At 34.2% G+C, this 13,571-nt stretch overlaps 3 protein-coding genes across 3 annotated transcripts; all 3 read left to right on the top strand.

The window, feature by feature from the left end:
* Nucleotides 1-1,695: 1,695 nt before the first annotated feature.
* On the top strand, nucleotides 1,696-2,013 carry BDB00DRAFT_746807 (uncharacterized protein; the record flags this gene model as incomplete). The annotated part of the gene is made up of 1 exon (XM_053118554.1): nucleotides 1,696-2,013. A coding segment is annotated over one exon (318 nt), but the record flags the coding sequence as incomplete, so codon positions are not given.
* BDB00DRAFT_975503 (uncharacterized protein) lies at nucleotides 1,980-2,251 on the top strand (the record flags this gene model as incomplete). The annotated part of the gene is made up of 1 exon (XM_053129913.1): nucleotides 1,980-2,251. A coding segment is annotated over exon 1 (249 nt), but the record flags the coding sequence as incomplete, so codon positions are not given.
* A 1,712-nt stretch (nucleotides 2,252-3,963) lies between these two features.
* Nucleotides 3,964-5,966, top strand: BDB00DRAFT_928890 (uncharacterized protein; the record flags this gene model as incomplete). Its single annotated transcript, XM_053128944.1, has 3 exons — nucleotides 3,964-4,305; nucleotides 4,400-4,671; nucleotides 5,313-5,966. The coding sequence occupies exons 1-3, from the start codon at nucleotides 4,272-4,274 to the stop codon at nucleotides 5,964-5,966; spliced, it is 960 nt and encodes a 319-aa protein (XP_052979835.1). The 5' UTR covers nucleotides 3,964-4,271.
* Between the last annotated feature and the right edge of the window lie 7,605 nt (nucleotides 5,967-13,571).

Below are 13,571 nucleotides of genomic sequence, written 5' to 3'. Positions count from 1 at the left end.
TCTAGTACCGAATGAGAAAAACAATATAGCAATAACCGTATCGATATAGGTAAATATAGTCCCAGACTATGGTTTCTGTTGCGGTCCTGGGATGGACAGGAACTATAACCACGCTATGTATTATAATAAGAAGATGTCATCAGAAGAAGGAAGGGAATTAATGAGGTAAAAAAGCAAGAAGAGCTAACGGATGATTCAGACTCTGAGAGTCAACAGATTGTAAGGTGACACGGGGAAAGACTGAAGTAGGAACAATTAGCAAGTAGTAACAACAAGGCAACGGAAGCATGTGATGATGAAAATCGAAGATGTGTAAACAAAAAGTAGAGCAACTGTTTGTCGCCAGTTGTTTTTCCGGTTAATACTTTTATACACCAACGAGTTCTGTGTACATTATGTAGTACATAGTCGACAGTTCAGAACAATAGGGATGTCTCAAAAGTCCGTGCCACTTACAATACAGATGAATGATGCTTTTAGGAATGCTGTTACCGTTGTTACTGTCTGTTGTAAATCTTTGAGAAGAAAGCAAAAGGCGATACATATAGTAAATCTTTTCAAGCGACTATACACTGGTACACGCCATTTGCAACAAATCTGATTCGTGTTTAAACTTTGTTTGTTTATTTGTTTGTTTATTTGTTTATTTACATTTTGAATGGACAGCACAACAAAAGGGAAAAAGAGACAACAACGACGGCACAACTTCTTAATTTGCTTATGGATCCGTTGTAGGAATACGTACTAACCAGTAGGATCGTCAATTACAATTACATTTACAATAGCATACATACAGGCTTAGTAATAAACGTACAGATGTAGAATGACCTCCGTACATTTCAGGAGTTAAGCAATTAAACAGGCTGCATTCCGGCGACAATAGCTTATTTGGATAGGTATGGCGACGAGAACGACCGTATTCGTTATTGTAAGTTGTTTTGTTGCTGCTACTTTTTCATATGTGATCCGTATTTCATGCAACTCACGATCTGCTGTGTAGCACACGGGATCAGGCGGATACATATGGGCTGAACCTTTTTGACATGTAAGTGATGTGATGACAAGGAATGATGGGTGATGGGTGATAGGTTATGGGTGCAGTAACATCATGTAACGTGAAAAATGACGGGTAACCTATGCGTCGTCGCATATTTTTTTCTCCCATGCATCATGGTCGTGACACACAACCCAGATTACCCACTTTTACTAACTGCGACAACCAGCAGCAGCAGCAAAATAGTAGTACAGTCGACGAAAAAAGGTTGGCCTAAAAAAAAATAATTGGCCAGTTTGAAATGAAAATGGGTCAACCAATGCAAATGGGTCATAATTTGAAAATAGGTCACTGAGACGAAAATGGTTCATTGTTTGAAAATGGGTCACCCAGTACGAAAATGGGTCACCAATACAGAAATGTAATGAGGATTGGCCGAATTCTCTCTTATTTTTCTCTTCTTCAATTCTTTCATATTGCTCAACATGAACGAAGAATACAATCTTGACAGTAAGACAGTACCTGTGATGATACAATCATATATGGACTGGGAAGAAACTGCAGCAGTAAATGCAGCACAAGAAGAAGCTAAGAGGAAGACCAAACCTCACTCCAAGGAGCCCTCCCTTGATGTTGTGAAGAAGGAAAGGGGATCATACATTACCAAGAACGAAGCAAAGGTAGTCAATTTGATCAATTTGTTGCAAGAGTCTGAGAATATGTCTATCAGTGAAGCGGGTAGAAAGGTAGGGCTCTCCAAGTCAACAGCTATTCGTAAAGTCAAGCAGTGGAATCAAATGACAAGCGAAATAGCTGAAAAAGGGTTCCCTGATTCTATCGCAATCAAAGAAGGAAAGGGGCGACCCACAATACTCAAAGACGAACATACTGTATTTATCTTTGAGCTGCTGGCTAATGAGCCAACATTGACAGTTGAAACTGTTACAGACCACCTGTCAAAAGAATTTAGAGATATACAGATCACCCCCAGATCAGCGGAGAATTACATGAAGAAGAAGTGTCGCCTAACCTACAAGCGTATCATTCCTAGATATTATGGCAGGAACAAGGACGGAACTGTTGCCAAAAGACGAGATGCGGTAGCATACTGGGTTAGCCAGAACATAGACTTTATGAATGAATGTGTATTCTTGGATGAAGCTGGCTTTAACAGGAGTATGCATCGCTCATATGGATGGTCTGAGGCTGGAACACATTGCAAAATTAATGTTCAAATGAAGGGAGCAAATGTCAGCATCTTGGGTGCTATTTGTAAAAGTGGTTTAATCACATTATCCAGAAAAGAAGTTGTACTTAGTGCTAGGAGTGGAAAACGAGCTCAAACTGGTGAGAAATCTCAGGCCCCCAAGAGGAAAGGTACTACCAGCAGTGACTTCCTTGAATACATAGAGCAGGTCCTCACGACACTGGATGCGGCTAACATGAGCTACAAATATCTAGTTCTTGACAATGCATCCATTCACAAGGCTGCACTTATTGAAGATTGGGTTGGGTAACGTGGTTATAAACTTCTCTTTTTGCCACCTTATTCTCCTTTTTTAAATCCAATCGAAGAGTTTTGGTCCAAGCTGAAGACTGTTGTAAATAACGATCCTTCTTCTGTCAGGCAGAATGAAAAAATCTCTGACCGTAATCGCAGCGCATCACTTCACATCAGCAGAGAAGATTGCGAAAATTGGATAAAGCATTCTTTGGCCTTCTGGCAGAGATGTTTGAATTGTGAAAAAGGATTATAAGAAACAAAATAAATAGCATACATTACACTTCTTTATTGGTGACCCATTTTTCATTGGCTGACCCATTTTCAAAATCGGTGATCCATTTTCATCCAATTATTTTTTTTAGGTCAACCTTTTTTCGTCGACTGTAATGAGAATAAAGCGCAGTTTAGGTAGTTCGTACCACATTCGGGGACGAGTCGGAACCAACAAGGGTTGGATTAGGTACGACAGCCAATCATTATGTAGCATTTTTGCTGAGCTTGATGAATGAATTGGACAAATTCAAATCAATGAAAGGGGTTTACTTGGTGATGGACAATGCTCCCATCCATGGCAATGAAAAAATTGAAGCGCTCATCAAGGAAAAAGGCTATAACTGCGTCTATCTACCTCCTTACTCCCCTAAACTAAATCCAATTGAACAGTTTTGGGCATTTGTGAAAAACCTGGTCAAAAGAGGCAAGCTCTTGGACAATGAAACTTCAACGCAAAGGATTACCGAAGCATGCCTCCAGGTTACAAAGAAGGACCTTGCTGGTTTCATCAGCCATTATGCAGGTCGCATCGACGATTGCCTCAACGAACTCCTTTTGTAGTTTTATAAATACAAAAAAATGATATTGTGCTAACAGTTCTTGCAACAATTTTGGGATCGGTCACACAACTTGGGACAGGTTAGCGAAAAATGAAATACAGGTTTTTTATAATGTTTGCTTGGTTTATTGTTTTCTGCTTGGATTAGATAATTTGGCCGTTTTCTTCATATTTGATTGGCCAAAAAATTTAAGTGAGTTGACCAACAAGAAGGAATGGAAAGAAGGGAGAGAGAGAGAACGATATTCAACCAAGAGATAACATCATTGGTGAAGAAGTGACATTGTCCAAATCTACACACGTGATTGAGGATGGTCAGTGAAGGAGAATCTTTAGAGAATCTACTGTATTGGAGATGAAAGTTTCCCATCTTGACATGCGCTAACTGTGTCAGGTTCCATCGCCGGAGAAATGGTTCCAAGTACACTTCACTTAGGACGCAGACTGGGTCCACTACCATCTGGGCCGGAGACCAGTGGATTCCTTTGTCATGAGGAAAAGCGTCAGAGTTCAGAAGAAAAAAGAATCATGACCAACTTGTGTTTTTTTTTCAGCATCAGCTGATTTCTGAGTGACTGCTACAAATTCAAGCTCAGTACATTTGTTGTTCATTGGGATCATTGTGCTTCTCACGTTTTTGTTTGCACTTGTCACCAAAATGAATCTCTCATTTCTCATTGATTATGTCAGAAACAAGAAGAATCCAGATTTCAATGAATTTGTGAACAGCAGTCTAGAAAACATTATGGCTGTCTCCTATGGATTCCAAGGCAAGTCCCCGGATCTACTGTTTGCGTAGTGGCGACGAGAATTTGCACTAGAGTTGAACAGGCAAAACAAGGACCCTCACCTCCTCCAAAAGTAAGTACAATGGACGATTGTTATATCACAAAGATACTACTGCTTTTTTATCGTAGGAAGATCGCGTACAATGAACAAAAATGGGTAGAAGTCAAGAATGCTATCACCACCTTGGTATATCTTTTTGTAATAAAGAATGCTTCCTTCAGATTATTAACGTCTTCTGCTACTGTTTATTAGGCACAAACACGCTTATGATACCAAACAGAAGGCTTGAAATCTTTAGCAGATTCTGCCACATCATCACGCCACATCTTGACCTTGACCAATGCACCTGCTGACGAGTCTTCCAACGCATCTATTAACGATGCCACCAGCAGCTCACCTATGGATGATACGACCAATCCACTTGTTGATGATACTGGTCAACATGCTGAAGATACCATCGATGATAACGACGGCTTTCTTTTCCCTGGTGCTGATGACATCTTTAGTGCTGATCATCGAGACTTCCAACTGCACAGACTGACGTACAAAAAGGTAAAAAAAAAGTAAAGAGGTGAGTATTGTTGAACCTCAAAAAAATTCGTAAGTTCTCAACTTATGAAGTGCTTCTTTTTATAGTTCTTTCTCAAAGAAGAAAAAGGTTCTGAATTCTCAACCAAAATTTTAATTTTGGGTATTGCAGAATTCACAGATATTTGTTTTTCCATAATTTTTTTTTTAATTTTTTGTCTTAGCAAAAACTATTATCAAGAAAAAATAATTATTTTTTTCAAAGAAATTAAAAATTAATTAATTAATTTTAATTTCGAAATGATATATCTTTTTAAGAAATTAACTTTAAAGATTTTTATTTATTAACGATGCTCGGTGGTTATGATATGCTCATTCTTATTATTATTATTATTATTATTTCTATGTACCAGATGATTGATGGTCAATCATTGACAGAGAAAGAAATCTTTTTTTTACAAAACTTGAACTATGATGGTAAATCGATCAAAGGGGCTTTACAACAATTTGTTGCCAGCAAGCTTCTATCGGATCATTTGTCATCTAATAAGAAGAAGCCATCAAGTAAGTACTCTATATATGTCATATTTCTTATCTCATGCCTTTTATTTAATAGATTACACCTTTCGGGGATCGTCAACCTCATTCATTCCGATATGTCGAAGGTCATCCTATCGTCCTTGCCCAACCATTTGGAAACCAGACTTGATTACATCCCCAAGACTTCTCAACTGGACCCTGATACTTTGGGGTATATCGAACGAATTCTTGACTTTCACTCAGATGTTGATGGTATTCTCGAATATATTATGGTAACCAGGGCAGTACTGATCAGTGGTCACAAACGAAATACCCAGCAATATACCAACCTGGCCATTATCGAACAAATGGTGAACAACCTATGTCTTTGGTCGGAGAAACGTGATGAAAGTGAAGCAACATTCTACCGGCGGTTAGCTTCGATTCTAGATACCTTGCTGGTGGACTCTGGCGTGATCCTTGCTGACGGTGAAACAAGTTTGCAGTCATCGAAGGTGGCTATCGCAATGAACACGGCAATATTCCATACCAGTGATATGTCCCAAGCTTATGGTCGAAAGATTGATATGATCTTGAAATGCTCATCTAATGTCAAGGTGGATATTTCTAGCAACGAATGGAAAAGGGCTATGATTAGCAAATCGATCAAACTTCACCAGCAATCGAAAAATCTACGCTTGAACACATCTAACCTATTCAGCCTCAACACCAAGTTTGGAGTGAAATTCACTGTTGTGATGGACTTTGTGGGAAATTCTGGATACCTGTACCTTCTGTGACTTGTTGATGATGGTCTTGGTCTTGTTGATTATATCGCTGTCGCTCATTTGGTCACTGTTTTAGTCGTGAAGAACAAACAATTACTATAGTTAATAAAGAATACAATAGTTTTATTTTTTTATAGTATAATATTATTGAATAAATATAATTATAAACATTTTATTTTTTATTTTATTATAGAAGAAATATTATTTAAAATATATTATGCTATCATGGTAACTTTTTTTTTCTATTTCTGGGACTTTTAAACAAATATAATACACGGTAATAAATTAGTATTTTTTCCAACATAACAACAAGGAATTGTCAATTTTAAGTGAAAAAATAAAGATTTCTAAATGTATATAATTTGCTAGCAAATTATAAAATGAATCCTTCTTTATTTTTTTTTATTTGTTGCTAAGTTACATATTTTTAATTCCAAAATTGAATTTTACATATAGTTTAAAATTATTACCCAATATAGGATTTAATTATGGAATCGGACATTGAAACTATGAATGAATATACTAATAAAAATGATGAAAATATAATAAACTTAAAAAATGAATTAAAAGATGAGATTAATAAATTAGTTTTAAATCAATGGTCTTTTTTAAATGAAAACTAGAAAATTATAAATTTTAAATATAAGCATATCACTGGGCTTGCAGGGGAATATCAAGGGGTAGAAAAAAGCTTGATATTATCTTGATATACAGCTTTATTATAAAATATCAAGATGTTTTCAAACACCTTGATATTCAGCTTTTCGAGTAAATATCAAGGTTTTTTTACACCTTGATATTTTTATATGCATATAATCCCCCAAGCTTATGATTTGATTAAATCATACATGTAGATGTCTATAACGGTCTTACCATACATTGCATATGGACCAGGTGCCTTCTGTAGTAGGTTCGTAAAAAGAAGGATTACACATTGCATATTTTCGTTCTTTATATTACACATATAGTAAACGGACAAAGCATGCTATTGGTTTTTATATTAATGCTCTAATATATATATCATTATGGGTGTTCACAACCGTCTTTATTATTGTATTTGTATAAAAAATCGAGTACAAGATTATGCTTTATAGAACATTAAAGAACGTCATCAAATGTAAGTCTACATTATGTGATGATTTTAAAAGGAAGGCTGTAGTTGAAAAGAGCTAGTGCAAAGGACAGCGATCCTACTATGGAAAGATGCATGTTGAGTCAATTTATAAGTGAAAACAAAAACAGCGCAGAAGGAGATGTTCATAGACGATTTTGAAGATGACATACCTAAAAGATACATTGAAGATTGTTAGTGAAGAATCCAGAATGCATTATTCACAGGATGAAGGAGTTAAGACCAGCCGCGAAAGGAGAAGTTTGATATATACTAATAGTGTGGAGATAACGAAGCTCGTTATATGTCATAAGAAAAAAGTACTAACAAAGATATACATACCTATGTGGCCTTGATCCTTACTGTCCATATGAGTCAACCATAATAGTAGCACTCCATTTCATCACGTTAGGAAACATTAGCAAAGCATGAATAAGTTCGTAGTGTACATACGGCACGGTGAGAGGAATGGTACATTGTAGTTAGTCAGGGTTATGGATAAATGGTATATATAGTTATAATAAAAAAAGAGAAACTTACACTCTTCTAGCTAGTATATAACATTTGGTAGCGACGGCAGCTTCAAAAGGCATGAAGTACGAACTTTGTTGTAGGAAATGGTATAGTGAAGGCGTGCACTAGTATAGAAATATAGGTCGTAGGAAATGTAAGGAAAGGATAAAAGCCAAGAGGATCACCTTCCAACAGGACCGTAAATAAAAATCGAAGAAGGAGGAGGAAGAGAAAGGGAGTGAATCAAAGAAAAAAACCTTCAAAAAGTACTCATCACATGCATACTCACAAAATCCGATAGAAACATTTGTAACAGATTATGCAAGTAGCACGTCAATTCCACCGACTGACACTTCATCCATCTTTCTGTACACCAACTTTACCTACCACCTTACACCTGAGGTTATGAAGGCATGACGAAGCTGTATCCACTTGGCGTTCCCTTAGTACTGAATATTAAAGCATTGTAGAAAGTAGTGGCCTGTGCAAAAGCCATGACCATAGTGAAAAGTAACAGGCCATGCAGAAAAAAAGGAAGTGTAAGAAATAATGCATGGAAGCAGTCTAAGTATATATGCAGAAAAGAGGATCAACTGAGACAATTGATTACTCCCTCAACGCATTCTATATTGTACAACTTTATTACCATACTTTTACTTTTATGAACCTCATCTTGATTGCAATCGTCAATTACAACAGTATGAAAGATAAACACATTCAATCAGCATCGTAAAACATGTGCTGCCTTGTAATACGCGATGAGAATGTTTGTATATATAAAATGCATCATAACATCCTTTTTTAGATCCAATTGGTTTCAGCATGATATCAATTATGTATACAAGAGCGGTATTTTTGGCTACTCTGTATATGTTTGTAAGACAGCACTATATAAAGTACATATGATCTTTTGATGCAAGGGTTTGTAGGGGGATTATGAAGATGATGCAGAACAGTGGTAGTGCGAGACCTGTCATTTTTTAGATACATCGAATGGTGCATACTGGTGTATGTGAAAGAAAACTCATAAAAGACTTCTCTTTGTAGCCAAAGCATACACTCGGAGTGCTTCATCCGATGTAGTAGTTGCGTAACCAATATGAAGTTCTGTTCTTGCAGCTATTGCATATACTGGGAACTTTTTGTACCAATATAGTAAATTTACATACATAAACAGAATACTTCATGCATAACTACCGCATCCAATCTCTAAAAACCCCCAACTTCTGTGGAGGCCCACCTTGCCTCTTTATATACAAATATCAAGGTCTTTTAAAAGCCCTTGATATTAAACTTTTCGTGCGGTGATAGAACTGAAATAAAAAATATAAAATTTATAGATGAAGTAAAAGAAAATTTATTACAAAAATTAGGTTATATAGTACAAGTGTATTTTTTTTCTTAAATAATTTATATTCAAATATTGAATACTCATCACTATATATAGAAATCGAAAAAGGTTTAATGTTATTATTTCATTTAACATCTAGATATACTAGTAAAGATATAAAAAAATATATTCCATATACTAGCTTTTATGCATTTTATAAGAAATTTTGGATTACAAATTATGATTCGTTAAATAAAAAAGTTATTTATTATCTACTAAATATGTTCTCAAATATGAAAATAAGAATTTTATCAGCATTAAATAAAAACCTTAAAAATTTTAAAAATATTACACTATTATTAGATAGACATGATAGCTCTATTTCTTACGATAAACCAAATATATCAATACAAAAACGGTGGTTATATAAATTATAAAGTTCTGGTATTAGAATACAAGTTGTTTCAGATATAAATGATATGGTAATATATGTATCTTATAGTGATTTATGTGGAAGAGTTAATGATGGTATGATGTTTCTAAATATGAAATTATATAATAAAACTTTAAAGCAAGATTGTGTAGCTATTGATGGAGGTTACACCTTATTTATAAAACAATTTGAAGATTTATGCAATAATAAAGGATATGATTTAGATGATAATAACTTTTTCTATCTAATTAGAAAAGAAGTAAATGAAAAATTAAATGAACAAGAAATATATTATAATAAAGTCTTTAGAAGTTTTAGAAGTAAAATAGAAAATCAATTTCAAGAATTATTTAATAAGTTTAAAAGATTTAGTAATAATAACTCAACATTAAAGATAGATGATATTAAATATGTAAATTTATAAATCAAAGTAGTATTTTTATTAAAAAATATAGAAAATTTTTCAAATACATTTAATATTATTACACAAGAACATCATAAATTATGGAAAACTGATAACTTTGATTTTCTATAAGAAAATAGATTAATTGATATTGTTTATAATAATGAAATGAAACAGATTAATAAAATCAAATACAAGATTTTTCATCTCCTAGTGGACGTTTGAACTTTTATTTAGGCAGAAGTGATTTAATTTTGGGTAGAGTGGACATGAATGTTAATCTGAGTGGATATGAATAAAAGTTAATCTAGACATGAATAATAATTGAGCTGGATATGAATGAAAATCAAGCTGGACATGAATGAAAATCGAGTTGGACATGAATGAAAATCGATCTAGACATGAAAAAAAATCGAGCTGGACATGAATATAAATTGACCTGGACATGAATGAAAATCGATCTAGACATGAATGAAAATCGAGCTGGACATGAATATAAATTGACCTAGACATGAATAAAGATCGACCTGGACATGAATATAAAACGATCTGGACATGAATATAAATTGACCTGGACATGAATATAAATCGATCTGGACAAAATAAAAATCAATCTGTACATGAATAAAAAAAGTTCTGGATAATAATAATAATCAATCTAAACATGAATAATAGACAACCTGAACATAATAACAGTCAAACTGGACATTGTTTTAGTCAACTAAGACATGATAAAAGTTGAAGTAGATAATATATTAAGTGTAGCAGAGCAGAATATTTGAGTACTTAAGATTTTCAATTCAAGTCAAGACATAATAGAAGTTAAGCAGTACAAAGCCAATGTCAAGATATAGTAGTATGGCTGGTTAACTCGTGACAAGAAGCTTGTAGGCTAATGTACAGGAAATGGCAAGGGTGCATCAGAGACTCACTGTGCATAAGGCTATTTTGCTGCTGTGGGAACAGGGCCTGAGCGTTTCCCCTCATTTCATTTTACCCGGGTTGAGTTTGAAACAAATTGGAGGCTGGTGGCTGAGGTAGGTGGAAAGTGTGGGGTTTGTTAGCAGCAGCAGGGATCCTTTTTCTTTCTCATTACCAGTCGCCATGGCAATTTAACAGCTGCGACGCACACTTGTAAATGGCTCTTACTCTCTTCACGATGAACAAAAAACAAAGAAAACAAAACGGCACAATCTACGGATTTATTGAAAAACGAAATGAAGGTAACTGTTTTCTTAAAAAAGCATGTGCTCAAGATTTATAAAGGAGTAGACCGCCGTTACTGCTGCTTAAAAAAACGCTGGATAAGTGAATAAGGGAAGGAAAAGGTTATCGGTTGTGCTTGAGGTATAGCGTTAGTGGAGATATGCCCATTCAGAATTACTGCTTCTTTCTCATTTTCTCTGTATATACTTGATGCACCATCTTGCACCAATCCAACGTCAAAGGCGCTTATTCATTACCAATTGAATTCATGGATAAACTATTGCATGCATTTTATATATACCAAACTTTCTCATCGCGTATTACAAGGCAGCACATGTTTTACGATGCTGATTGAATGTGTTTATCTTTCATACTGTTGTAATTGACGATTGCAATCAAGATGAGGTTCATAAAAGTAAAAGTATGGTAATAAAGTTGTACAATATAGAATGCGTTGAGGGAGTAATCAATTGTCTCAGTTGATCCTCTTTTCTGCATATATACTTAGACTGCTTCCATGCATTATTTCTTACACTTCCTTTTTTTCTGCATGGCCTGTTACTTTTCACTATGGTCATGGCTTTTGCACAGGCCACTACTTTCTACAATGCTTTAATATTCAGTACTAAGGGAACGCCAAGTGGATACAGCTTCGTCATGCCTTCATAACCTCAGGTGTAAGGTGGTAGGTAAAGTTGGTGTACAGAAAGATGGATGAAGTGTCAGTCGGTGGAATTGACGTGCTACTTGCATAATCTGTTACAAATGTTTCTATCGGATTTTGTGAGTATGCATGTGATGAGTACTTTTTGAAGGTTTTTTTCTTTGATTCACTCCCTTTCTCTTCCTCCTCCTTCTTCGATTTTTATTTACGGTCCTGTTGGAAGGTGATCCTCTTGGCTTTTATCCTTTCCTTACATTTCCTACGACCTATATTTCTATACTAGTGCACGCCTTCACTATACCATTTCCTACAACAAAGTTCGTACTTCATGCCTTTTGAAGCTGCCGTCGCTACCAAATGTTATATACTAGCTAGAAGAGTGTAAGTTTCTCTTTTTTTATTATAACTATATATACCATTTATCCATAACCCTGACTAACTACAATGTACCATTCCTCTCACCGTGCCGTATGTACACTACGAACTTATTCATGCTTTGCTAATGTTTCCTAACGTGATGAAATGGAGTGCTACTATTATGGTTGACTCATATGGACAGTAAGGATCAAGGCCACATAGGTATGTATATCTTTGTTAGTACTTTTTTCTTATGACATATAACGAGCTTCGTTATCTCCACACTATTAGTATATATCAAACTTCTCCTTTCGCGGCTGGTCTTAACTCCTTCATCCTGTGAATAATGCATTCTGGATTCTTCACTAACAATCTTCAATGTATCTTTTAGGTATGTCATCTTCAAAATCGTCTATGAACATCTCCTTCTGCGCTGTTTTTGTTTTCACTTATAAATTGACTCAACATGCATCTTTCCATAGTAGGATCGCTGTCCTTTGCACTAGCTCTTTTCAACTACAGCCTTCCTTTTAAAATCATCACATAATGTAGACTTACATTTGATGACGTTCTTTAATGTTCTATAAAGCATAATCTTGTACTCGATTTTTTATACAAATATAATAATAAAGACGGTTGTGAACACCCATAATGATATATATATTAGAGCATTAATATAAAAACCAATAGCATGCTTTGTCCGTTTACTATATGTGTAATATAAAGAACGAAAATATGCAATGTGTAATCCTTCTTTTTACGAACCTACTACAGAAGGCACCTGGTCCATATGCAATGTATGGTAAGACCGTTATAGACATCTACATGTATGATTTAATCAAATCATAAGCTTGGGGGATTATATGCATATAAAAATATCAAGGTGTAAAAAAACCTTGATATTTACTCGAAAAGCTGAATATCAAGGTGTTTGAAAACATCTTGATATTTTATAATAAAGCTGTATATCAAGATAATATCAAGCTTTTTTCTACCCCTTGATATTCCCCTGCAAGCCCAGTGATATGCTTATATTTAAAATTTATAATTTTCTAGTTTTCATTTAAAAAAGACCATTGATTTAAAACTAATTTATTAATCTCATCTTTTAATTCATTTTTTAAGTTTATTATATTTTCATCATTTTTATTAGTATATTCATTCATAGTTTCAATGTCCGATTCCATAATTAAATCCTATATTGGGTAATAATTTTAAACTATATGTAAAATTCAATTTTGGAATTAAAAATATGTAACTTAGCAACAAATAAAAAAAAATAAAGAAGGATTCATTTTATAATTTGCTAGCAAATTATATACATTTAGAAATCTTTATTTTTTCACTTAAAATTGACAGTCACATAGTAAAATTCCTTGTTGTTATGTTGGAAAAAATACTAATTTATTACCGTGTATTATATTTGTTTAAAAGTCCCAGAAATAGAAAAAAAAAGTTACCATGATAGCATAATATATTTTAAATAATATTTCTTCTATAATAAAATAAAAAATAAAATGTTTATAATTATATTTATTCAATAATATTATACTATAAAAAAATAAAACTATTGTATTCTTTATTAACTATAGTAATTGTT

Source organism: Zychaea mexicana (assembly GCF_025766255.1).
Source record: "Zychaea mexicana strain RSA 1403 chromosome Unknown BDB00scaffold_35, whole genome shotgun sequence".
NCBI lineage: Eukaryota > Fungi > Mucoromycota > Mucoromycetes > Mucorales > Lichtheimiaceae > Zychaea > Zychaea mexicana.
The sequence above is the reverse complement of the archived record's forward strand: the minus strand, read 5'-3'. Positions and strand labels throughout refer to the sequence as shown.